This window comes from Eulemur rufifrons, chromosome 18, assembly GCF_041146395.1.
Source record: "Eulemur rufifrons isolate Redbay chromosome 18, OSU_ERuf_1, whole genome shotgun sequence".
Taxonomy (NCBI): domain Eukaryota; kingdom Metazoa; phylum Chordata; class Mammalia; order Primates; family Lemuridae; genus Eulemur; species Eulemur rufifrons.
Genome location: NC_091000.1, coordinates 34,028,482 through 34,054,678, shown reverse-complemented (window position 1 = coordinate 34,054,678; position 26,197 = coordinate 34,028,482). Strand labels below are relative to the sequence as shown.

Genomic DNA, 26,197 nt, shown 5'->3' with positions numbered 1-26,197 from the left:
GGTGGTTTGCTGGCAATTCTTGGCTCATACAGGCATCCCCTGATCTCTGCCTGCATCTAGAACATAGCGTTCTCCTTGTGTAGGTGTCTGTGCCCCAATTTCCCCTTTTTATAAGGACACCAGTGATAGTGGATTAGGGGCCCACCCTATTCCAGGATGACCTCATCTTAATTAATTACACCTGCAGGAACCCTAGTCCCAAATAAGGTCACATTCTGAGGAATAGGGGGTTGAGACCTCAACATAGGAATTTGTGGAGGAAACAATCTGGCCCATAATAGTTGCCATTAACTGAGATGAGGAAGTCTGAAATGAGCTGGTTTGGGGGCAGGGAAAAAAATGGGCAAAGTTTTGGACACGTTAAGTTTGAGATGTATATTAGACACCCAGGTGGAGATGTCAAGCAGGCAGTTGAATAAATAGATCTGAAATTCTGGGCTGCAGATAAACATTTGGAAATCCTCAGCATGTTGATGATATTTAAAGCCAAGAGACTAGATGAGGTAACTTTGAAAGTAAGTTTGGACAGAACAAGAGAGGAGTTCCAAAGACTGAAGCTAAGAGGCCGTAAAGTATTAGGACCAAGACCAAAGCCCACAAACATGTCGGATAAAAATCCTATGTATGCTTGTAGTTGTGAAAAAGCAATTACATTTTAATGATGATTTTAAGTTATCATCTAAATATTTACAAATTTGTGGCATTTCCCTGTGAAGTGTACGATGAGTCAGACAGTACGAATTGAGTTTTATGGGCGAATACGTTGAAGAAGTTACTGGTGCTGAAATGGAATGTTTTCAATGCCATAAAGAAGTCAAAGGATGCTAATAAAAATAATAAAGAGCACTTTTCTCAGAAGGAGAAACAATTTGGAGAACATTGTTTCAGTCCTTGATTTAAGAAGTCGTTTTCTAGAAAGTCAGTTGTGCTACACTTCTCTGAGCAACGGAAGAGTTTGTTTCTTCATCTGTTTTTGGTGAGAGTAGAGTTCAAACGTTTAAAATCGTTTAGAAAAATATTAACACAGTATTATCACAGTTTAGGTAACTTGAAAAACAGAGAAATCGTCGCTGTAACATAATCATTTTAGCATTTGGGGGGTATTTTCTCTGTCTTTTTCCCATCTGCCTGCTGCTTCACGTGCAGGGGGAAGCTTTGACAGCAAGGTGATGGAGGTGACTGGAGAACCCTCCTCAGAGTTCTCCGAACGTGTCCAGCTCACATTCGTCCAAGCCATTGCACATTCTTCCTCCTTTGACCCCTTTCTTAGCCTGGCAATCACCTGGTCATGCCTCAAAACTCAGTTCAACTTTCACGTGTGGGGAAGTGTTTTCTGACTTCTTTACTTGCACCCTTCCCGGTATGGAGGGCTGAACCCAGGGTGTGCCACCGCTGTACCCTGCACCATAGCGCCTACCATAATAGTTCATGTCCCTGCTAAGTTTGAGGGCAGAGAGTGGGTTTTTTTATGTTTGTTTCCCCAGTACCTTGCACAGGACCTGTAGATAAATATTCAATAAATGCACATGGACTATGTATGAAAAAAATGAACTCCTTTGCCTGCTCGATATACATCTAAACTATCACTGAACTATTCCTTGTTACATTTGAAAACATTTCATTCAGCACATATTAACTAACACAGTACTGTATAATATACTTGAGAAGGTTCCCCTTAAAAGATACTGAGATTGCTGCTTAAAGGATTACATTTGTCCCTAAACACTGTTGCTCAGAGCCCTTCAGTTTCTTATCATGAAAGATACCTGAGATATTTACTGTGTATGACTTTTTGTTTTAGTATTGACTGAGTCCCTTCAGATTTGTAAGCAAAATGAAGTCGTTTGAACATACCTATATAACATAACATGAAAAAATGCAGTCACTTAGAGGGATAAAACTGTTGGCAGTTGAGGCAAGAAAAAAAAATTTCTTAACTAGTGGATTATTTTAGAAAGGGAAGTTCTGTTTTTTTTAGTAATCCAGCATAATTGAGATATATTATCTGAGTCTGAGTGAAGAGTGTTGAATAGCTCTTTGATGCAAAAATAAAAGGACAGAAAATACTTCTATGATGACTTGGTTCAAGATTGTTCTCACTGCCCACCTACAGTGCAAATAATGTATTTTTGTTTTTGTAAAATTTCTCAAAAAGAGGAAAAGAAGGAAAAAAGTTTATGAGTGATTATTTCTCAGTACCAAGAAGAAGCTCTACTATATAACATTCTCGATAGTGTTACTCCACTGATAGGATTTTGCTAAGTCACATAGTATATGACCACTACATACTGAATTCATTTATGGAACCGTGATTATTGAGAAATTTTGAGCTAAGCTGTACAGCATATTAAATGTGCCATTACAGTGTAGTTATTTAAATCTTGATTTCTTTCCCCAGCTCTACTTTACGAAGTGTCTCTACTGGATCCTCAAGACCTTCCAAAATATGTTTGGTGTGTGGGGATGAGGCTTCAGGATGTCATTATGGGGTAGTAACCTGTGGCAGCTGCAAAGTTTTCTTCAAAAGAGCAGTGGAAGGTAAATGTTCATGTGGGTGTTCCTTTTGCACATTTTTTTCTAGCATGTAGTTTACTTGCACAGTTAACACTATAGCATGATTGGGAATTCTTCAAAAATATTTTTGATGTAATCTGTTAGTGATAAGTAGTAATAGTGCCTTATCTAAAAACCATCTGGAGATTTTCTACCAAGCAGTATTTAAGGAGCAAAATTGGAGATCGTGAGCAAGGATCAACCAGTTAAAAAGTCTTTTTTGTTATTATTTGTTTGTTACAGTTTGGTTTTTAGTGAGACTTAGAAAAACAATTCTGTGCCATTGTAAATTTAGTTTGTGTAATCTGGAATAGCATTTTTACTAGGCACACACAGAATGCATCCTCTCTTCCTTTTCTGCATGTCTGTATAATATGTGTTTGTGGGAAATGAAAACATTTATATCAGGATCAAGTCTGTGATGTAAGTTGGGTTCCATACAGAATAATTTTATTTACCATCTACCTCATTTGAGTCCTACCTTTATTTCCTACTGAAGGTTTACAAACGTACATTAAATGAAAATTTTGCCTGAGCTTCACCATGTGTATTTAGGCTAGCTTGTGCTTCTGTGCAAGTAATTGTGCTTCTTAAGGGGAAATAGTCTTCAGTTTGTTTTTGCCTTTCCCCACTGTCACTTATAAGCAGCTAATTAACATCAGACTTAGGCCAGATGGTTTTATGGATGTTGAAAACTATGTCTGGTGAAAGTGTGGAATTTTTGGTATTAGTAAAAGTATTATTGTGTAATTGGCACTTATATTCACTGAGGTGCTCCCTAAGGTTTATTTCTTAGGGACATTTACTGAGAGGTGAATTTCTGCTTCAGAAACTTAAACATAAGTGACTTTCCCCTTTGTTTTGCCAGAGACCACAGGTAATTATCTTTAGTTGTGGGATGAAAAAGCTAACCAAGTAATTATTTCTTTGCTTCTGGGATGGATTTTGCATTATTTAACTGACATTACATGATTTTACATTATTTACGCTGTTAATTGTTTGGTAGTCCTTAAACCCAGCGTTGAATTTGTCATAGTAGCTCAGTAATTCTTTCTCAGGATATAGGCTCTGGGTTCCAAGTTACGGAAAATTCAACAAATTGGCTTAAGCACCAGTGGAAATTCTTTGACCCACATACTGTAAAGTCCTAGAATAGACTTGACTTCAGGCAAGCCATAGTCTTAAGCCAGATCATTAGAACCCAGTCCCCCTCTGTCCATTGCTTGGTTTTGTTCTGACTCTGTTCTCATGCATGTTCCCTCATGGTGCTGAGACAGCGACCAGGCCTCCATTAAACAGAGGTTTTCTATGCCTAGCAGTTCCTGTAAAGCTCCCTGTGGAATCTCCACAGATTGAATTTGGCTCACATTGCCCCCCTCTGCTCCAGTCACTGTGGCTGGGGAACACAGTGGTCGGATAGGCGGGTTCTGGCTGGAGTCAGACAGCAGAACCGTCTAGACCAAAGATGGGGAAGGGCATTTTCCTTAGGAAAACGTCGGTTCTGTTACCAGAAGACTGATTTTCAGAAAGTGGGAAGAGTAAATTTGTGCACTACTGAAGTCAGTTTATTTTTTTAAGGTTTTTCTTCTCATCCCTCCCTCCCCGCTTCTCTCTTTCCTTAATTGTGTGATTGGCTCAGTAGGAGATAAATCGGTGAAATTTACTTCTGGCACCTTCCTAACTAAAACTCCCCTTCCCGAGTTCACTAATGAGTGAATAAACTAAGTGCTGTGTAAAAATCGAGGTAGGGAAGGACATTTTGGAGTGGACAACGGAAGCCTCTAGTGGGCCCTGCCATGGGTCAGCCTTCCCGTCAGAACCCACAGGTTAGCAATTTGCAGAATCTGCCCTTCCCTACTTCTGCAGCAAAAACTTTTCTAGAAGTTCTCACTTAGTTTTTTGTTGTTGTTTGTTTTATGTAGTTTCTGTGGAAGTACCTGAGGAATTGTTTTTGGAATTCAGGTATAAATACGTACGGAAAAGCCTAAATGTTTCTTGGAAAACTGATCAGTCAGTGGATAATGAAACTTGATGAATACCTTTTGAGACTTTAGTAATATAGTTTATTCTCTATTTATTTGAGAATTAGAGTTTTATCATTCACCTCCATGAAACAGGCTATAAATTTAAACTTTGTGAGAATAGAGACGTATTTGTCTTTATGTTTTCGTATTTGTTTACTCTTTTATCCCGTGTGTACGTGAGAGAGTATGTGTATAAATATATGAGAAATATGGCTGTCTTTGTATCAGAGCTTTTTGAATAAGGGATTATTTTTAATAATACTTTTTAGAGTTTGAAACACTCATTTCACAAAATAATGGCATATGGGTGTTATTTTTATTCCTCTTTTCCAGATGAAGACATTTAGGATCAGACCTAGTCAACCAATCTATTCCAAATCATAAGGCCAGAATTAGACCCATACTAAAGTCTCATGACTCCAAATCTAGACCCATCCTAAAGTCTTAGCTCTAAGTCTCATAATATATTCTTTCCATTTTACTGTATTTGTTCTTGAGTTCATAAAAAATTCTGCCTTATATGATAATCTTTTCATGCCTAATAGATCCTAGTAAAGGAAGTAACCTAAACACTGAGAAGACTCTGTTTGGTACTTAGTCTGTGTGTATATGGGACTGTGTATGTATGTACATACATAGGGATGTATAATATGTCTGTGTATTTAAATGATTACTAAGTTTGTTTTCTGATTTTCCTTGATATCCCTAAGCTGCTCCTTAGAGTGCAAGAGCAAAGAATTCCAAGCACAGTGGGTAGAAGGAGCTGGGATGAAGGGAACTGGTAACTGCAAGGAAATCACAGCACCAAGGACAGAACATGGAGATGCTCCCTAGAGAGCAGAGGGGAGGACAAAGGGCAGCCCGAGCTCTGAGTTTACGGCCTCAAGGCTTCCCCTCTAGAGTACATCACTCCAAAGCTTGCCATAATGGCAGAGTGGTAACTGTACCTGAAGGCTGGAAATTATTTTTTAAGTTATAAATTATGTTATTTGTGTTCTATTTAATGGGATGTATTTGTGTGCTTATTTTTTTCTTCTGAAACATTTAATATAACAGCACTTAGAACTCTCTCCCCACATACCTTTTATTTACCAGTAATGTCGGTTAACAGCCATATCATCATACCCTACGAATGAAAAGTTTATAATTTTATTTTTCAGTTTGAATCAGTTATTTGCCTTGGAGGTTTTCAGGACCTTTCGGTCTTAAAAAGAAAAATAATTTTAAAAATAGGATTCTAATTTGTGGTGGAAATCATACTGGAGAGTCAGAACCCTCATCTTTAATTTCTGAGCCTGCTCACCAGGCGTGAGGTTGAGGCGAGGTATTTAACTTCCGTGGGCCTCAGTTTCTTTGTCTATAAGTGGAGAAAGGAGTACTGCCCTGCCTGAACATTGCTATTGAAGGTTACATGAAAACACAATGTTCATGCAGATTTATAGACTATAGAGTGACATCAAAATATTAGATCATTCTTTCTGTCTAGGAACATGTGCTAAAGTTCGGGTAATGTCTGTGCAGGGAAGTGATGTAAATAACACCATCCCATTACTTTGATAGTGCTTCCTTTTTCAGCCCTTCATTTTTTTTTTTTCATTAGATCTTCATTTTCTTGTAATATGTTATTTTGTCCCTAGAGCTGCTCTTTGAGGGGGTAAGATCCTTCTAGACTAGTAATTCTCAAAGGGTGTCTGTGGGGAATTGGGTGGGGGAAGATGGAGGTCAATGACGATTTCCTGGAGGGGCTTTTCCAGTGTAGACAAAACTGTTGACATTGAGTCACGTGATGAGGTCTGTGGCTGCCTCGGGCAGCCCACCTTTGGGAGTCACACAGCTGAGAGAATGTTGAGAGCCATCACCTAGGCTTTTGGCTCCTCTGTTAGAAGTCCTTAGGGCAGGACAGACTCTCATCTCCAGAACCTAGCAAGCCTGTGGATGTTTAGTGGCCATGAAATAAAATTTGAACATGCACACAAACGTATCTATGTGGCTTAAGAGCAGTCGAGATTAAATAACTTCCGCATGTAACCAGTAAATTATCATCAACAGAACTTGCCCGAGAATCTGTGATTTCTAATTCCAGTCAGAGTTTTTACTATCTCAGTCTCTTTCCAACTGTAAAATGCTGTTAGTTTCATCTCATCTGTGTTTTTTACTTTGTGCTCCCTCAGTGAACAGAGTTGAGTAGATTCAGCACACTATTTTATAACCTAATTTCCTTTTCAGACGTTCAATACATATGCAGTGTCTGGAAGACACGGCTACCACAAATCACTAAATAGTTAAAAGGCTATAAAAGAGGAAGGGAAGAGAGTTCATTATTACGTGAAGTCAACTGGGTTTATATTTTTGTAAGCAGACCTGTTAGGCTGAAGAGTCCCTATCTTGGTAAGATCAGGCGAATTGTATGATACCAGTTTCCACACTCAGACATTTCCCTTGAGAGAAGAGACATGTCTATTTCTTGAAATGAGAAATGGCTTTAAAAAGACTTAATTGCAGGTTAATCTTAAGGTTTTTCAAATATGTGGTATTTTAAGACAACCAAGCCTATGAACGAGTACCTTGTTGCTTTTATGTGTATTTCACAGCATACATTTCAAAAATCTGTAAATTTATTGATTGGTTATCTTATGGGAGAAAATGTTTTTAAGGAAATGTAATGGTTGATGCATAGTTAATTTCTTTGCTTCTCTGAACTTAATCAGTAGACTCAATAGGTCCAGAAGGAGGGAGTGTGTCACTGTGTCATAACCCAGTCATCCCTGGCAGTGCTCTGTGTGTGTGTGCTCACGGGTGAGAGGGAAGAGCAACCGAAGGTGTGAGCAAGTGGGAGATGCGTGTTGGGGGTGGGGGGTGTGTGGACAATTGTGCCACAAAATGGAGAACTTGAATTTAGTGGACACAGCTAAATCGGGATGGTATTATATAATCATTCTAATACACCTATCCCCTTATAGCTGGCAATGTACAATTCAGGAAATGATAAATCAAGGAAATAATCTAATCTATATTTATTAGATGTCTTCAGATAATGTTCTAAGATAAGCCCTAGTGTTCCCATGAACCATGTGCAGGAAGCTAAGGGGCATCCAAGTCCCTTATCACTACTGTAATACTTGCGACATCAGAGGTAGGAAACCAAGAACTGCTCTGGCTCAGTTTTCTCAAGAAACACTTTAAAGATTAAGTTGAGGTGTTTTTTTTTTTTCCTCCCCCTTTACCAGAAATTAGGAACCAGGTAACCTGACTCTGATTACTTACTGTAAGAGCTTAAATACATACCTACCCAGTAGGTTATATCTATGATTTTTATGAACATTCTCTTCCTCCTTACATAAGCATAAGGCTTTAATGTTAATGGCAAATGTTTGCCCAGATTTTTTTATAGCCTTTCAGTTGGTTGCTATGGTAACACGTAGAGCCATGACATTTAGGCCACCCTGGAAGGTCAGGGAAGACTTCTCAAAGAATTGCCCCCCACACTGAATCTCGAAAGATTAGAATTGGCAGTGCTCAGCGGGGATAAGGACAGGCTGTCTGCACAGGGCACCAGAAGCAATTTCATGTTACCACTGTGTCCAGTTTGAGATGTGAGGTGATAGAAATGGAGGCTAAGCAAGCAGATTGGGACCACGTCCTAGACTTCAAGGGGGAGCCTGAATTCATTCATCCTAAGGCAAAACGGAACCTCCGAATGTTTTCACGCAGCAGAGTGGTGAGCTCAGTTTTACGTTTAAGAGCTGGCCATTGAGAGGTGCCCTTCTTTAAAGGGGGACAGTGCATTCATCACTTTGGGAAGAGACGACCTAGGATGGAGCTAGGCCAGCAGTCTTGGGGATTGAGAGGAGGGGACAGATGACAAGACTGTCTGGAAAGTAATGTTGACAGCTCTGTATTGGAAGTGAGGATCTAGGCTGACTCCCCAGGCTCAGTTGTTGATGCCTTATGCCAAGATTGGAGATACTGGAGTGGGAGCACTGGAGGAAAGGTTCTTTTATCCATCAAGCATTTACTCAATACCTACCATATATGCCAGGCATCATTCTAAGCATACCCAGGGACATCTTGGACAAAGATCAGGTGAGCAAAATAGAAAAAGATCCCTGTCCTGGTGGGGCTTATATTCTAGAGAGGGATGGTGAAGAGAGTGAACATAAGAAATCAGTTATTTATGTAACGTATGAAAAGGTGAGAGATGCTGTGAAAAATAAAAAGTATTGCCAGGGTAAAGAGGATCGGGATGAGGTTTGCTTTGGGAGGAGTTTGGAATGGCTATGGGGACATTCAAGTGTGTCTAACAGGAGGTTGGATGTGGGATTCCGAAGCTTGGGAACAAGACAAGATTGAAAATAAAGATTTTAGAACCGTCATCCATGAAAGTGTATGTAAATACCCAAGAAATGAGTATTTGGAGAAATAAAGAGTAGGCTGAGGTTAGAACCTTAGAGAACATAAATCGAGGACACTTAGTGTGTCCATAGCATGTGTGTGTGAATTATTGTCTGGCTCCTTCCTTCCCAAGTTGCACACAGAATAGTCTTAATCACTTGGTCTCTGTTTGTTCACTATTTTGGTGAACTGAAGGCATTATTGAATCTGCAGTTTTCAGTCCCAGTTTTGGTTCTTATCATTATGCTTTGGTTGTTACTGAACCTTAGCCAGTCCAGAGCCCAAAACCAAACATGCTGTGGAGGGGATTTGATCCGCTAACGGAGGCAGAGGCAGAGGCAGTGCCCAGCTGTAGCAGGTGCTGAAGCAACATTAGTTGCTTGGCTGTTGGATAACGACTGAAATGTGTGTGGGGGGTTCACCCTTGTTTCTGTCACCATGCCATTTATTTGTCTCTCTGAAGTAGAAAATATGTTGAAATAATTTATTAGAAAATGATTAGAAATAGGGACATGTGTGCCAAAAGTAAATTAGTGTTATGCAAAGAGAGCTGCTTGTAGCTTAAAATTTCAAATCAAGGTGCACTTCACCTGGCAAATGTAAGTAGTCTAAACCAGGAGCACAGTGTGTAATTTTCAAAGTTATTCTCCATGTTTATGTGTTTGTTTACACCCCATCTTATTCCAGGAAAAAAAAAACCCAAGGCGGCTCACAGGTTTCCCTGAATTCAAATGAAATTTAAAATAAGTGAAACAAAAAAACAGGAGAAAGGGAAGATGAGAGCAAGAAAGAGAAAAACAGAGCCAGGAATGGGGTTGTAGCAGAGAATATATGCCCCAAGGCCTTTGGAGAGGTTGGCCACTTACGTGACCCTCATGTCTAGCAGCCAACCCGAGGACAACAATGGGTCACCTGATTCATGACTTTCTTAAAAACTAGTTTAGGAAATTTCCTGTTTATAAGAAAATTTTCATGAGCTATGTTGGTTTTAATGTGCCTGCTCTTCCCATCTGAATTGCAACCTGAGATTGAAAAAGTAACTGTCTCATTGGTACTAATAGAATGGTTTGGTTTATGTTTAAAGAGTAGTTCTGAAAAAATACTTTGTTCTGTGTCCCACCTGCTCCTATTAGAACAGCTATTGAGCACTCTTTGGGTACCAGGCACGGTGCCAAGTAATCCATATTTTATTGTATTTATTCCTCGTAACAACCTTCCCGAATCAAAGTTTTGTGAGTTTGGAAAGGTAGTATCTTTGAATCTGAACTCCCTAAGCCACTGTTGTGACAGGGAAAACATTGACTATTCTTTAACAAGGCTTAGCGGATGATCCTTCAACTCTTAAAAATAAATATTGAATGCTGATTTTGTGCTCATTATGCCAAGAACTTTAGTGTATATTCTGATTTTAATCCTCATAATAATCCTATGAAAGAGATTGGATTAGTATCCATTCTTATGTTAGAGGTCACTACACTGAGACAGGAAAGCAGGAAGTAACTTGTCCAAGGACACCCAGTTGGAAGGAAGAGGCAGAGCTGGATTTGAACCCAGACAGCTCAGACACTCCAACTCCATGCACTTAACACAGAAGCTGTACTGCCTCTCGCAGAGTGACAGCAGATCCCAACCGTTCTTACCCATCGAAAAGTACGGCAACAGCTCTGGTTTTAGGATACCAAGGAAGAATACATTATAATTTAACAGTTATCTTGCTATACTCTAAATAATTAACTCTTGGCCATTCTAAGTTGAAACTCTAATTTGAATTTCTGTTGCCCTAATGGGAAAGAAATTGGGTAATCTCTAATTTTTTTTTTTAAGGAATGAACTTCATATTTTTAAAAAATTACCGTTACCATCCTGAAGTACCTCTTTTATATCTTGATATTAATCTAAAGCTTTATTTAAAATTTTTATCTTCCTGTGTTTCATTTCCTGTGTGTGATAAAAATTACATGTAGCCTATCAGGCTCAGAGGACCCTTGGGAAGAAGGTTCTTCCTCACACAAAGCTGAAAGCCAGTAACTCTTCAGCTCTTTAATGTCTACTTCACGCCTAGTGGCGCAGAGACGACGTCCCCAAGAGTCACAGGACGCGAAGCGGCTCTCACAGAACTTGCGCTGGGAGTGTAATCAGGATCATACAACTTATGTGATTTGATATTCTTGATAATGATTTGACACCGATAATGAAAACTGCTAAATTGACTGGAATCCAATGGCAAAGTCGAGCCCTTGAAGGCTGAGTGGGCATTTAGGTTGACGTGGAGGAGTGGGAGGATGGAGGCTGGACCTGAGGACACTCGCTCTAGCAGAACCAGCTCCGTGAAGGCCTGGCCTGGCGAGAGCAGGGCCATGCTCAGGAGGCCTGGAGGGGGAGACTGAGCAAAGACCCTGGGGTCAGATTAAGTCCCTAATACTGGAAGGAGAAATCTCAGCCCTTCTCATAAATAGACCAAGTCTTTTTATAACGTTCTTCACAGTAGGAAAAAAAACCAGCACACACTGGCTTAGGCAGGTCTGTTCTTGGCGCTATGCAGTGGCTCGTGGAGGGTACCAGCTAGAGGGGAAGACAACTGGGATGGATCGTGGATAAGGGAAGGCAACAAGGGGCTGCCCACAAATGGAATTGGTCCTGTCAAGGAGAAGGCCTGACACGTGGGGTGAGAAGGAAGCGTTGGCAGGACTTGCTGGTGGAGCACTTCTGGGGGATGATGGCAAATCTCTGACAGAGACTTGGGAAGAAAATGCTTTACGAACAGGGCAGGTGAGTGGCCGTTAGGACTGTTGAGGTTTTGGAGATAAGTTCTCCAAAAAGGACAAAGTAATCCGGGTAACTAGGAATAGAAAAAACAGAGACAAGATTCTGAAAGAGTTTTTTCTTTTCCTGGAGGTGTTTTCTTGGGAGGTTTTAAAATAAAATACATAGTTAGGTATTAGGCAGTTTGGCAGTGGGTCAGCTTAGACAGCCAGATGTTAGCGGCTGCTGTGGGCATTTGGTGCAATGCTTGGGAAAGTTCCACAATGAGATTGACAGCCGGCAAAGGTGTCGGGCCCTGAGCACCAGTGGAAGGAACAGGGTGGTTTGGCGTAGTTCATTGAGGGGAATTGCGTGCTGTTGTTACTCCTGGTCTTAGAGGTACTAAATGATGATATTAGCAGCTTATGACACCATAGGGAGCCCAATATGAACTTATTAATGGTTGGAAAGGCAGAAAATTCTGTAGCAAATAGAAAAAGATGCCAGTCTTTCAAGCCCCCCAAATTTTTCGTGTAATATTTTGTTCTCTAAAGATATACATATCTAGTAAAGTAATTTTTTTTCTTTTAGCCTTATTCCTTGGTATATACACTCACTGCCCATCTTAACTTCTTAGATAGGAAAGAGAGAAAAACCAATAATGATTTTTCTAGAGATGAGCAAATACATGTAAAATATATGCACACATTTTCCAGAGCTCTGCCCCACCTCAGTCACTCAGTAATTGCTGTTCTGGGGCAAAGGGGCAGGGAAAAATCATGAATGTCCAAGAAGACTTCAGAACCACCTGAAATTATCCTAAAATTATCTGTGCACATGCTCGCACTCCCTCTCTCACTCACAGCTTTCCAGTACTATAAACTGGATCCACATCAAGAGAACAGGTCAACACCAGAGAAGGATGCTTAGAACTCTCACAAAGCAGTGTGGATTGTTTCCATTTTGCCCTCAGGTTGGTCCTATTTGAACTTGTCAACTATAATGTTACATTTACAAAAACATCGCTGTCCTCTTTGTACCGTGTTGCTAATGAATGGTGAACTCTTATACGTCACATAGCAAAGAATGATCCCTAAGGAAGAGTGAGAAATGTCTCCTTACAGGTACAAAGCCTTTAGTCTTAAACCTCTGTGGAGTCTTCCAAGTCTGTAGTGGAGCCTTTAGCTCCATTAAATCACTGACATTTGACAAGATAGTGCATCTTTATAAAAAATGTTTACTTTTCTAACAGTAAAAATGTGAAAGCAAAAGATGAAAAAATACAAATCTAGAAGGGCATCATGATGATCAGCAAGAATGAAAAGTCACTTATAGCAAATTACCTGAGGAGTAGGTGGTGCAAGGTTTTAAGGAAGTTTGATAAATTCATACTTAGATACAGCACTTTAGATACCGTACAGGCTCCTTAAATTCTTTTTATATGTTCCAGTGGAATCAAAATGATAGAATTTGGGGAAAAAATAGCAAATACCTCCCCCTTCTTCTTAATCCTTTCTTACAAGTTTTTTTTTTTTTTCCCTCCAATTTGGGAGGAAGAACTAGGACTTAAGTTTGGCAATTGATACTACCCTCTTAGAAGCCATAGTGACCACTTAGTGATATTTTAGTAAAAGGACACTTGCATATTACCCAGTAATCTGAACCTTTACTATGAGAGATCTCCAGGAAGAAGCTGTATAATAAAGGCGTTACCGACACAGGTTGCAGTATCATTTTTATGTAGAGGTATACAGAATGGCACTCCCCACTCTGAGACTGAGCAAATATCGAACGTCTGCTTCCTCTTCTATAAACAAAAGAAAATAAATTTTAAAAGAATCGGCCCTGCCCATCTCTGAGTTATGAAGATAAAATTTGCAACATATGTTTAAACTGCTTTAGAAACAAAGAATTGCCTTAGAAACTTTACATTTGAAAAAACAGTTTTCCCCTTCTTAGGAAGTAATTTCTGTTGTTTCTCAATAAAATGTGGAATATTTAAATTATATTATAGCTACTCTATGTACATGTTAAATATTTGATTTGAAGGGAAAAATAAAAATTATACAAGTGACTTGAGGTGACACTTGGAGTTTTGACTTCCTTGTCGCTGATTTAGGTAGATCTATATTGTTCATGAGTGTTGTACCAAAGGACCACAGCGGGAAAGCCTTTGTGTTTAAGACCAGGATTTAAATTTAATGGGCCTCAATACAGAATCAGACAAAGAACATTTTCACACTCTTTCTACATCTTAAACAATTTGGAAGATCACAACTATTTTTTACTTCCATTTTTTCTCTTTAATTAACTGTACCAAGATTTCTAAAACATACTGCATTCTCCTACCCTCCTACTCTTGTTGAACAACTTAAGTGGAAAACCATTACAGAATTAGTCTATATTGATCGTTTTTCACCTGGCCTGCACTGTAGCATTTTCCCAGTTGAACCAGGCTCAGCAAGTTGATATTGCTAGGATTACATAAGTACCAATTGTTTTGTTTATTATGTAATATAAATTAAAATTACATTCAAAAAAGAATTGGAATGGTAACAGTATTAGTAGCCCTTAATTAGAAATCTTAAATAAAAAGCAGTGTTTTTAAAGGAAAATAGTTGAAGAAATTGTTATAGAAATGCCATTCCTAAGTGATATTAAACAAAAAATTCCTTCAAACAACCTTCCCTTTTAATTTTTTCAATTAAATGTACTTGTGATACATCTGATTAGGATTTATTTAAAGATCTTAAGTTGCTATAATTGGTGATACTTAAAATTCAAAATATTTACGTTGCAGCTCTGAAATATTGAAAATAGCTGACCTTTCCCTAATTTAACCAGCCTCTCCCAGGACAGAGCTGTAAGAGTGACTAAGGTCAAATCTCACTGAAACTCGTAAAACCAGGGTCAGAACTTAGAGAATCAAGCCAGGAGCAGGCACTGAGAAGACAAATTAAAAGGTAAGGTACCAACAGGGCTAGAGCCCATTTGGGATAAAGCAGTCATTGGAAATGGAAGCTCACCTCAGGTGCCCACAGGACAGAGGCAGGCACATTCATTCAATTCCGCAGTGTCTGTTGAGTGCTCACTACATACTGGACACTGGGCATGTGCCGCGGTCCATTCCCATTAACGAAAATGGGCAAGAATCACAGATAACCACAGTTGACTTTGTGCTCAGCAGTGTGCATTTTTTTTTAAATCATCTACTATATCTTGAAAATTACTTTTAAAGAAGAATAATCATATTTTAAGCCTTAGGAATTAACTTTGTCTTTTTCAGTGAAGCAATGCAAATGGTACAAAAATCAAATGAAACCAGGAAAGATTTCCCTTTTTACAAAGTTTCTCACTATTGAACTCAGTTCACTAGGCAGAAAATTAGAGTTTTCAGATACTGATAGCTATTTTCTTTATCAGGCTAAGTTGTAATTTATAGTCATGACCCACAGGGAGGAGATGGGAGCAAATAAAAGAAATTATTTTAGTGGGAAAAATTAACCTCTATTGAGCCATTAACACATTCTGTGTAAAACCAGAAAATTATTGCGTTTTTTTAAATTACTTGAAAAATTGAGCAAATTATATATTTCCTATAGTGAGGGAGCACATTGAAGTGTAACATGAAGGTATGTTCCTTCCTTTATGTAGGAAAACAGAGTAGGCTTGTGTTTTGTCTTTCCCATAACTTTACCATTACATAAGTACTAATTATGCTTTTTTTTTCTTTTTTCTTTGTATTTTTTTACTATCAAATATGACCTGAACTTACATTTTAAGAAGAATAGTAATAAAAAGAATGTTAATACACATTAATAAAAACCACTGTTTTTGTAAGAGAGTAGATTAAGAAATACTTACAAAATACCATTATGAAATGATTCTAGATGTAAGATTCCTTCAAACAACTTTCCCTTTAAAATTTTAAAATTAACCATACTCCTAACATATCTGATTAGGATTTGAAGATCCTCAGTTGCTAATTGGACTAGAAGAACCTAATTTCACATACTTGTGGATGTGATACCGTCGATAAAGAATTCTTTTAAATCCTTAAAAGAATCCTGTATTAATTTTTTTTACAGTTACTGAAATGTTTTAGATTCAAGTTGAAAAATTAGTAAACATCTTCACCTTATAAATAATTTTTCCTTTAGTAATTCTATTATGACATCATTCTACTCTACATTATAGGTGATTTGGATTTTTTGTTCCTTTAGGAAAAACAGTTACTAAAGAAAATATTGTTATGCAGAAGGGTGTGTACCTGAGATGTAATCACACCGCCTATTGTAGACCAGTCTTTTTTTAAAATAGAAATTGCCTCATGTAGACTCCTGGAAAGGGCGTTCTGCTTTCTTACACATCCTCTGACCAGGGGACACCAACCATTTGCTTACACTTAGGTTTCTAGAACATATTGCACTACCTATTCATTCTTATGGAATGGATAATTAAGAAATCAATGAGGAAATTAATGCCAGGCAAGGATTTATTTTACATTACACAGGTAAATCATAGGGTAAGTATTCTTCCTACTGTTGAAGCTTATATTAAAATCATATAATAATTCTGTCATCTATAAAGTAGATCATAATTCCTTTTCTTCAGACTTTCCATAGAAGATAATATTTTCAGATTCAGTCTAATAAAGTTTAATATCTAAAGGTTTTGTTTGACATATGCTTTTTCTTCATTTTAATTGCAATTGAGACTAGATGATAGCGTCTCATTTTCTAGATTCCATTTAGATGTACTGGGTTGTAATAGAATCATAACCTTAGGAGGCTGCGTTCAAATTCTAGTGTCACTATTTAGAGTATTCATCATAGTTAACATTCATCAAATGCTACTGTGAGGCAGGCACCAAAACGGACGTTCTCTGGTTTTATTTCTATACAATTTCCATGGGAGTTAAGCAGTGTTCTAATTTTTGATGAGAAAATTAGAGAAGTGAAGCAATTTTTCTGTAGTCACACAGTGAAGCACAGAGCTAGGAATTGCATGCAGGTCTTTCTAACTTCAAAGTGTCCCTTATTTTATTTCACTATATAATACCACTGGCTCTAGGACCTTGGGCAAGATATGCGGCCTCTTCCAAATTCTTAACTGTAAAATTAAGGTTGGGTGACACCTAGTTTATCATGGTGTTTCAGTGATTGGAGATGATGTATGCCAAGTACCTGGCACATTGTAGGCAAGAAATAAATGATAGCTGTTCACTGTGCTCTTTTTACTTGTCAAACTGGACCTATACCACATAATATGCAAAACTTTCTGAGTGATTATTTGATGGAATGGTATGTACAATGTCAGGGGAGTAATAATTTTGTATGTCAGATTCCAACACCACCTGGTCCCTCAAGCACTAAATATAAAAATGTATATTTGAAACCAATAAGGGGCTTCTATGAACCCTGGTGAGGGGGAAAAAAAACAAACCTTTGAAGTTGGATGTAGACTGAAGGCAAGCAGCTTTTCCAATTGTTCAAATAGCTCTGTTTTATTATCAAATGGGCTGATGGATGACATTAAAAGCTATATTTTGTAGAAGAGATTCACTGCATGATATGAGATGGGGGCACAGATCAAAAGTCCTAAACTATAATTTTTCTAAAAGGAGTAATTTAAATTCCTACTTGAAACAATGTTACCAAAATTCTGACCATGCAAACCTAATATGGAAATATCCTTTAAAACTTTCAGAAGAAAGTGAAGGGAATGCAGTAACTGATAAAAAAATTATTAGGCAGTTCTTCTCCCTTCAAGAACAGGTCTTTAGTAACCAAATTACACTGGCAGCCTGTAGTAGCATAAGTGAAGACTCTGTGGGCTTGTTCGTGGAAGAAATGCACAGTGAAACTCATCTCCATTTCTTTACATACAATCTTGATAACATGCGGTCATGCCAGTAAATAGTTGCAGGTACGTGATTTAGGCAAGATCTCACAGCTAATAAGTGATAAAACTTAGACTAAAACCTGAATGTGACTTCAGAGCCATTGCTATACCCTGACAAAGTAGCTAAAACTTTGAGTGTAGTATAATAGAAAAAAGTGGAGGGAGGGAGATCCCCTGGCTTAAAAATTTTAAATCGCCATTGATTTACATTGTGCAAAATACATATTTTTAAACTTCTAGTAGTCTTCCCTAGAAATACTTGGGTTGCATGCCCCCTCACCCCAAAACCTATGGCTTACCCTCTAGACAACCATACGCAAACTGAGATTAAGAGAATACTGTTTATGAGGATGGCTTTTGCACTGGCTTTTTAAACAAAAGGGAGTCCATAAATGTCTCAGGACAGGACTGTTGGCTCCACCTGTTGAAGTGGTTGTTTTGTCAGGAGTTAACTGCCATCTCCACCTATGTGTGAGCTGGCCCTGCTGCTGCATTTGAGCCAGAATTTACTGTGATGTAAACTCACTCTCATGTAAATGATTGTCTCTCAAACCAACCTGTCTTAGTAACTGTACATAGTGCCACTTGTAAATGATCTAAGCACAGGAAACTTATCAGATGCAGAAATTATGACAATCATCATACGGCACTTTTCTTTAATAAAGTGGCACCAAAGTCATTCTTGGCACGATGTTGAAATCAACAGATGATTTGCTTTCCAAGAATGCCAAATGCTCTATACTATGGTAAGATAATCGGAAGGCTCCGTGTTTCGATCTGTGAGTGTGTTATCATATATTTTCTTTGACAGCGGATGGCAGGGAGCTGGTCACAAGCACTGTTGCAAGCTATTCGGGTGCAGCCCATTTAAAGAAAGAGCTATGGAAGTCTGTATTTGTTAAAATGAAAATTGTATAAATGAGTCTTTAAGTGGTATGTTACTCCTCAGTATGTAAGGAGGTGCCTTGGAGCCCTTTGAAACCCTGGGAATCAAACATGGTCTCAAATAAAACTCAACATACCAAGTGGATACTGGAAATCCTTTTAAAAACTAGTTATTGAGACAGTCAAATAAAGTACAATTAACTTTGGTCTGAATTGGTTTTTGTAACAATAAATAGCATATTAGTGGTACTAGAGGAGATCCTATTTATTATATAACTATCTTTCCCAAAGTCAAAGAGGTTCAAGGTAGAAGCGTGTAATAGCCAACTGCCTATTTTATTAAAATGCAAAATAATCTTAAAGTATGAAGAAATCCTGCCACCTAAAATGGTAACCTTCTTGCAACCAGTTAATGCTCCTACTTTTATTAGAATCATTTTAATAGTATTTCTTTGTGCTTTGTTAGTCTCATTGAGTACACATAAAATTTTTGATTAGACAAAATGTCTTGGAAAATGTTTGAAGCTTAATGTGACAACAGTTCACTCACTCATGCCTCAGTTTCTTGTATGTACAAACTGTTTCTCTTTATAACAGATTTGCAAACTTCTTACCCTAAAGGATAGTTGATTGGATGATAATCCTGCATTGGTTAACCGGTTTTTTAATAAGTAGTCTATTCCTCTGCTTATATGAGAAAATGTTTTCTGTAAAATTTTAGAGAAAAAGAATGACGAAGACAGAGAAATTACCTATCCTTTAAGCATAACGGATAATTATATGAGAGTTAATTGTGTTGTGTTGTTGGCTTTACTTGACCAGTAAATTCAGGGCCCACATGAGTAAAAAAATACATGTGCTATGGACCCTTCCCACATGGGACTGGCAGTCCAGTGGAGAGTGCTTCTCAGAAGGCACATTTTATATATATGTACATTCTTACACTTACTACATTTGATAGGTTTCTAGACTGATTTCTGAATCAAATGAGGATTTCAATTTTAAATAATAATTCACATTTCTACCAGTAGTACGTTTGAGTACCTTTTCTCCACCCCTACTAGCAACGGGTGCTGCCACACTTTTTACTGTGTGCCAGTTCCACAAGTCTGTATCATTGTTGCAGCCTTCAATGGTGGTAAAATACACATGATATTTATCATCTTAACTGTTTTTAAGTGTACAGTTCAGTGACTTTAAGTACATTGATATTTTTGTGCAACTATTGCCACCATCCATCTCCAGAACTTTTTTCATTTTGCAAAACTGAAACCCTGTACCTGTTAAATATTATACTAACTCCTCTCTCCTCCTTCCCCCAGCCCCTGGCAACCACCCTTCCACTTTCTGTCTCTGTGAATTTGACTACTCTAGGTACTTTATGTAAGTGGAATCATACGATATTTGTCCTTTTTTGACTGACTTCTTTTGCTTAGCATAATGTCCTCAATAAAAATATTTTTTTATGGTGAAAAACTCCTGAGGATATGATTTGCTGTACTAGTTCAGTGATGAAAATCTGTCCTTTAATAGCATCCATGTATTCACATAATCATGAAATGTTTATTGATCATCTCCTTGGTACCAGGTGCTGTTCTTGGCACTGGGCACAGTGCTCCACTGCCCTCACAGAGAATAAGTTCTAGTGGGGAAGACGGGCAATTTACAAATAAGCAAATGCAATTTACAAATAAGCAAATAGGTAAAATAAAAGGGAGGGGGAAGGAAAAGGTGATAAGGTAGAGTAATCGGGGTGTGGGGGCATAGTTATGTTCATCTGGAGATGCTGGTTAGAGAGTAACTTGGAGTATGAGATGGAAGGGCGCTCAAAGTGTGCACAACGTCTGTATGTTCTGATGGCTTTACAGTATAAGGCAGATGGAATATTCTGTAAAATACTCAACGCACTCTGTCCAGTGTGGTAGGTATCAGCCACATGTGGCTTTTGAACACTTGAAACATGGCCAGTCCAAGAGATGTACTGTACGTGTAAAATACACACTGGATTTTGAAGACGTGTATGAAAAAAGAATGTAAAATATCTCTAACTTTTGAACCGACTATGTATTACATTAACAATATTCTGGCTCAGTTGGGTTAAATAAAAGATACTAGAAAGTTAATTTCACCTGTTTATTTTTACTTTTTAATGTGGCTACCAGGAAATTGAAAATATTTACCTCTGTGCCTTTCTCTACTGTCATTTGCTTCCCTTGCCCTCCCCAACACACACGGGTACGTGCATACATGCGTGTGCACCCAACCCACACCCTCCTGCTGTGCCTTCCAGCACGCTGCCCTGTGTGTACTAACCAAACACCACCCTTGTGGAAGAAGAAGAAGGGAGAAAACCAGATCCCGTTACGATGTCTTTGCTGGAGCTTCTGAGGCTCGACCACTGAGAAAAAACTTGAAAATTTGTCCACAAAAACTTTGAAAAGGGTCCCGTTCTCCCAAACAGTGGAGAGTCTCTTCGCTCACACCTCATTTTTCATACGATGTATTCTTCATCTACTCAACATGCCAAAAAGCTGATAAAATGTTTTTAGAAACTGTGGGCCTCATGCAGCTTCTTCCAGCCAGACACATTAAGCTTGTTAGCAAGTTTTAAGCACTGTGCCTTCTGGTGGCCTTGTGCCACTTCCTAACAACTCACCAGTTGCCCGTCCTCTGTGTCCTTGTAGTTGTTGTGGTCCTTTTCACATATTAGAAACTTGAGGAGTACAGACTCTTGATGTTGCCTGTTTAATTGTGGCTTTACTCTCAACTAGCCTAAACCAGAGGCAGACTCAGATACCTCCAGAGAGCGGGCAGGTGGCTAAGTGTGTGGAGCAGCAAGAGGAGGAAGGACAGGCCTGGGCTGAACCGAAGACTCAGGCCTCGCATCGGGCCTGCAGATGCCCAGGGTTGCAAACCGTGTTGGCCAAACTCAGCTTACCACTCTGTGACCCCAGCCTTCATTGAAATGCCCGTGACATTTAATTATGTTGCAGACACGTCACTTGGAATCGCTGTGTGGTGAGGGTGGCTTTGGAAAGCGGATGAGCCTATACAGCATGCACACATCCATGTGGCTTTGCTTTTCCGAGTTCCTGTGTGTTGTTCAGCGTTGTATGTTAGCTTTGGAGCTCGCCTGCGTCTCTCTCGCTCTATCACTTTCCACTCATGTCTCGGAGTCTGTTCTCCAGCTGTACTTAGCTTATGAAAGTGCCAGTCCCTCCCAACTGTCTTGCTGGCTGCCTGTCCCACCTGCCGGCCATTGCACTCGGAGTTCCCTCCCCGATTGCTCTCTCTTCCGTCTCCAGTTCAGCCAGTTCCTCCTAGAACTTCAGTACCAGGTCTAGAGGTGGCCGCCTCCAGGAAACTCCAACTCCTGTGTGTCCTGTGGCACCTGAATGTGCCCCATCACAGGTTTTAGCATACTCTTTCAAAATTTCCTCTTTATTTCTTCCTACTGGGCTGCTGAGAGCAGGACTCTTTTATTCCTACAAGTCACTCAGTAGCTAGTGCGTTGTAGGTGAATGGATGAATGAGCGAGCTGTAAACCCAAATACCAGAGTCTCCTCAAAGTCATATGTAGATGCTGGACAGTTGTTAAACGTCTATCTTATATCAGATCTTAGAGAATATATTTAAAAATTTAATAGAGAAAAATGGAGACTTCTCATCTTCTGAACTAGGTCTCGGTAGTGTACTGTAATTCAACATTTAATGATAGTCTTTTGATGCAATTTATTACTATTTTTAAATGTTCGTACACTTTTGATAGCTTACTTCAGTTCCATTTCTGTGCTGGTTTCTCTGACCTCTCCTTCGTCTGGCAAAGGAACAATTTTTTGTTCCCTGCTTGAGTCATAGCAATTTGCTCAAATGTCTCTCCTTCTTACAGATGATATTAAGAAACTAAAGTCATTTTTGTCTTACAGGATCAATCCAATGGTAAAATTCAGCCAAGGGAAAACATGGTTTGGCTTTGGGAAACAAATATCAGAGTTAAATTTGAGTGTCATTTTCATCTGTGATCGAGTAGTCTTTCCTCTTGAGGGCTTCTTAAAGAAGGATGCCTGAAAAAAGATACATTTGCAAATAGAGTTTCTAATTTTAAATAAAAATATAAAATAGTAGTAATAGTAGTGATGAGTTAGGAAAAAGGAAATGCATTTGATAGTGTCTTCAGATGATTTGCTCTAAATATTAGTAGAAAAGTTATATTGAGGTTTCTCATTTGAGATCCTCAGAATGTTTTTAAATTTCTCCTTGCAATTTCTCCTTTCAATATCTTGTATAATTGGAATAAACTGCCAGCACGGATATTTAAACTGATGTCATCTTAGTATCAGAGTATTTAAATGAATGATGTTAATAGTTTTGGAAGCTCATTCAGAAATAGTTTTAGCTTGTATGTTGCTTGTTTTTGAGAAGCAAATTCACATTGCTGCTATTCTTCTATCACAAACCATTTTAGCTTCAGGCCATGAATTCTGTAATTTAATTTTTAAATGTAAATCACTTTGGCTTCTGCATAAAAAAACAACCAAAAAATTTCCCATTTTGTTTTTGGGCAGTACTCCAACTTACGCAGTTATTGAAGTTCTACAGAATGTAAATTCATTTAGTCGGACTAATAATAAGTTCATAAAATTGTGCCATGTTTCATTATAATCTCTTTACTAAAGTGGAAAATCCTTCTGGTTTATAAATTTCAACTGTTTTTAATTTTTTAGTTTGATTTGTGTTTTAACATTCATGGCTATAAATGCTACTGAGAATTTTAATGACATTTTTAGTGTGAAGAGACCTTAAAGGGAATCGAAATGTTATTTAAATTCTAAATGATATAAATGGTTTGGGGGAGCACCTCCAGGTTCACTTTTTCCGTTTTGGATTTCTAATTTAGGTATATAATCTGAGTCTCAAAATTGTTGTTGGTATTTTATAGTGATAATGGTTTTGGGCAGTGTATCCTAAACAATTAGCTTATCCAGTTGGGAACTACAGTATGTCTTTTGTAGAACTGGAATTTTTTTTCAGAATTTGACAGTTTGGTGATTATCATAATTCTCACTTGATAAATTATAATTATACTATATTCATTATTTAATTTCATAGTTTCGTGATATATAAAGGTAAAGATGTTAATGGTACAAAGGTAAAATATTGCATCTCAAGGAATGGGATGATAAAAGAGATTCCTTGAGCTTCTCCTTTACTGATGACTATAGCTTTCCAAAAGTAGGAGATTGAGAATAACTATTGAAGAATTAATTATAACGTCTGAAGAACTGGGGACTCCAGCGAAACCCCATTAATCTTACATGTGTTTGCACTGACTTGTTTATAAGTAGAGTGATCCTGTGTCCCGGTTAGCCTGGGATAGTTTGGGTTTATACCTGTAATTTTTAATAGCACCTCCTTTCACACTCAAAAGGGTTTAGATAATGGATTCTAATGGTTATTCTATGTATGATACATTATAAATTATGACCATGAGTGTCTACTTATATACTTTCCCAACAGCATTTGATTTTTTAAATGCTCAGAACAGTGAAATATGAGCATGATTATTGATTGTAAATTCATATATATTGTATTTATGGCATGCCTAAACCTTCAGACAAAAGTTTTCTGAGCTTTTTTTTTAATGTAAGGGATATCAATTGCTAGTTATATATTTTAGTTGTTATATATTACTGTTATATATCCATGATATGTGCCCAAAATGAATTATTCTAATGCCATCTTTTCACTCATATGAAAAGCCTTTAGGATTTCATTAGAAAAATCAACTGTCCTTTTTCAGTTGAGGCTGGAAATTTGAAAACAAGAGCACAAATGCTGATTTCTAGAGCCGACACTGAAGTAACACAGAAAGACTCATATACAAACAAACATCAGAAGCCATTGTTATTTGGGGAGATAACTCACCCTGTGCTCTAAAGCCTGGGTAGAAATGATAGCGAAACGGCAATAAAGTTGGTTTACATGAGCATGCAGGCCCACTTCAGTGTATTCAAGTTTTCCCCATTTCCTCAGAAAAGTGAAAGATAAGTTATAATTCTGCTGTTCCCAAGGGGCCTTGGGATGGAGGGTGGGCGTCCTCCCTGGAGCCGCCCTGGTCCAGCCTTAGAAGCCGGGAAGAGTCAATTTGGATCTTGCATTTATTTGCCTGCTGCTGCTGGCATGGCCGTCTGCTAAGGGAGAAGTTATATGGAAAAGAGGGAAAAAAAATGTGTATTTCTTCCTCTCAACTTGGCAAGGAAGAAATATGTCAGTAAAGATGGAGGAAAAAAGATAGTTTTAGTCACAAAATATAGTTGCTGATAAATACTGGTTTTTTTTCTTAGGATTATTGGTATTTGAAGAAGAGAAAAATAGACATGGTTCTAAGGCATGGTTAAGCTGTTGTGCTAAACATTTTCTTTAAATAGAACCGTGTTTCACAACAAAAAAATCAATAAAAAAGACTCCTTTCTCAACAGAAATGTTTCCCATTAATTCATTGTTTCTGTGACTGTAACAACTATGTAAACTTACTAAAAATGACCTGGACTGGACCCTTACAGTGGGTGAACTGTATGGATATTAATTATGGCTCAATAAAGCAGTTAAAAGTAAAAAAAAATGAAATCAGATTTCCAAGAGGTTGTGTTGTAGCTTTAAACTTTAAAATAAAAAAACGTCCACTGAGCCATTCTACTTTTAATTCTTATATTTTAAAAAAGCTTTTTAAACTATATTGTGGAGAATTTTACAAACACACAGAAGTAGATAAAATAGCGTAATGAGCCCTCACTTATCCGTGGCCCAGCTTCTACGTTACCGGTATATCCCGTTTTCTGCCCTACTGGATTATTTTAAGGCATACCCGAAGCGTCCATAAATTCTTCAATGTACATCTTTAAGAGATAGGACTCTTTAAAAAAAAGTAAGAAATTATAATTGTCACTTAAAATTTTTAAACATAATTATTACTAGAAGTATAATCATTGAAAGTTTCCTTAGTATCACCTCATAAATGTCTTTTTATATAATTGTTTGTTGAAATCAGAAGCCAAGCAAGCTCCACAAATTTTAATATAAACAGCATATAACTAGGACCTTCCTATAATCAAAAGTTGTAATTTTAAATGTGATTTATTGACCATACCAAAGCCTTTGTGAATATTTTCATGTTCTAGTATCATAAAACAGCAGATACAGTTTAGTGCGAAACCCTGCAAAAATATTTTCATGTTTAGCAGATATTTCTAGTTTAAGTTTTAAAACTATTGATTATATGTCAACTTCCTATCATCTAGCATAGAGAAACTGAACATATTGCTACAGTGACTTCAGTAGGGGAATGCTTCATGGTAGGACTCTTGACTTAAGTGACAGAAACCAAACTTGTGCGTGGACATTGCTTTTGGGAGATTGCTTGTGGGTGATGGTCCATCCCATCATTATTGAGTATATGGGCCACTTATTTCAAATGATCTGTAGATATAGGCATACCTTGTTTTTATTGCTGCTTTGCTTTATTGTGCCCTGCAAATATTGCATTTTTTACAAATCGAAGGGTTGTGGCAACCCTGCATTGAACAAGTCTATATTGGCACCATTTTTCCAACATGTGCTCACTTCGTGTCTCTGTCACATTTTGGTAATTCTTGCAATATTTCAGACTTTTTCATTATTATATCTGTTACGATCTGTGA

General features: G+C 37.9%; 1 protein-coding gene across 4 annotated transcripts in view; it reads left to right on the top strand.

Moving 5' to 3' along the window:
• The window catches only part of NR3C2 (nuclear receptor subfamily 3 group C member 2), a 317,980-nt gene that overhangs the window by 158,107 nt on the left and 133,676 nt on the right, over positions 1–26,197 (top strand). For all 4 annotated transcript variants that reach the window (XM_069493155.1, XM_069493154.1, XM_069493151.1 and 1 more), the window contains exon 3: positions 2,399–2,538. In XM_069493155.1, coding sequence (XP_069349256.1) covers positions 2,399–2,538 — 140 coding nt within the window. The remainder of the gene's footprint in view (positions 1–2,398; positions 2,539–26,197) is intronic.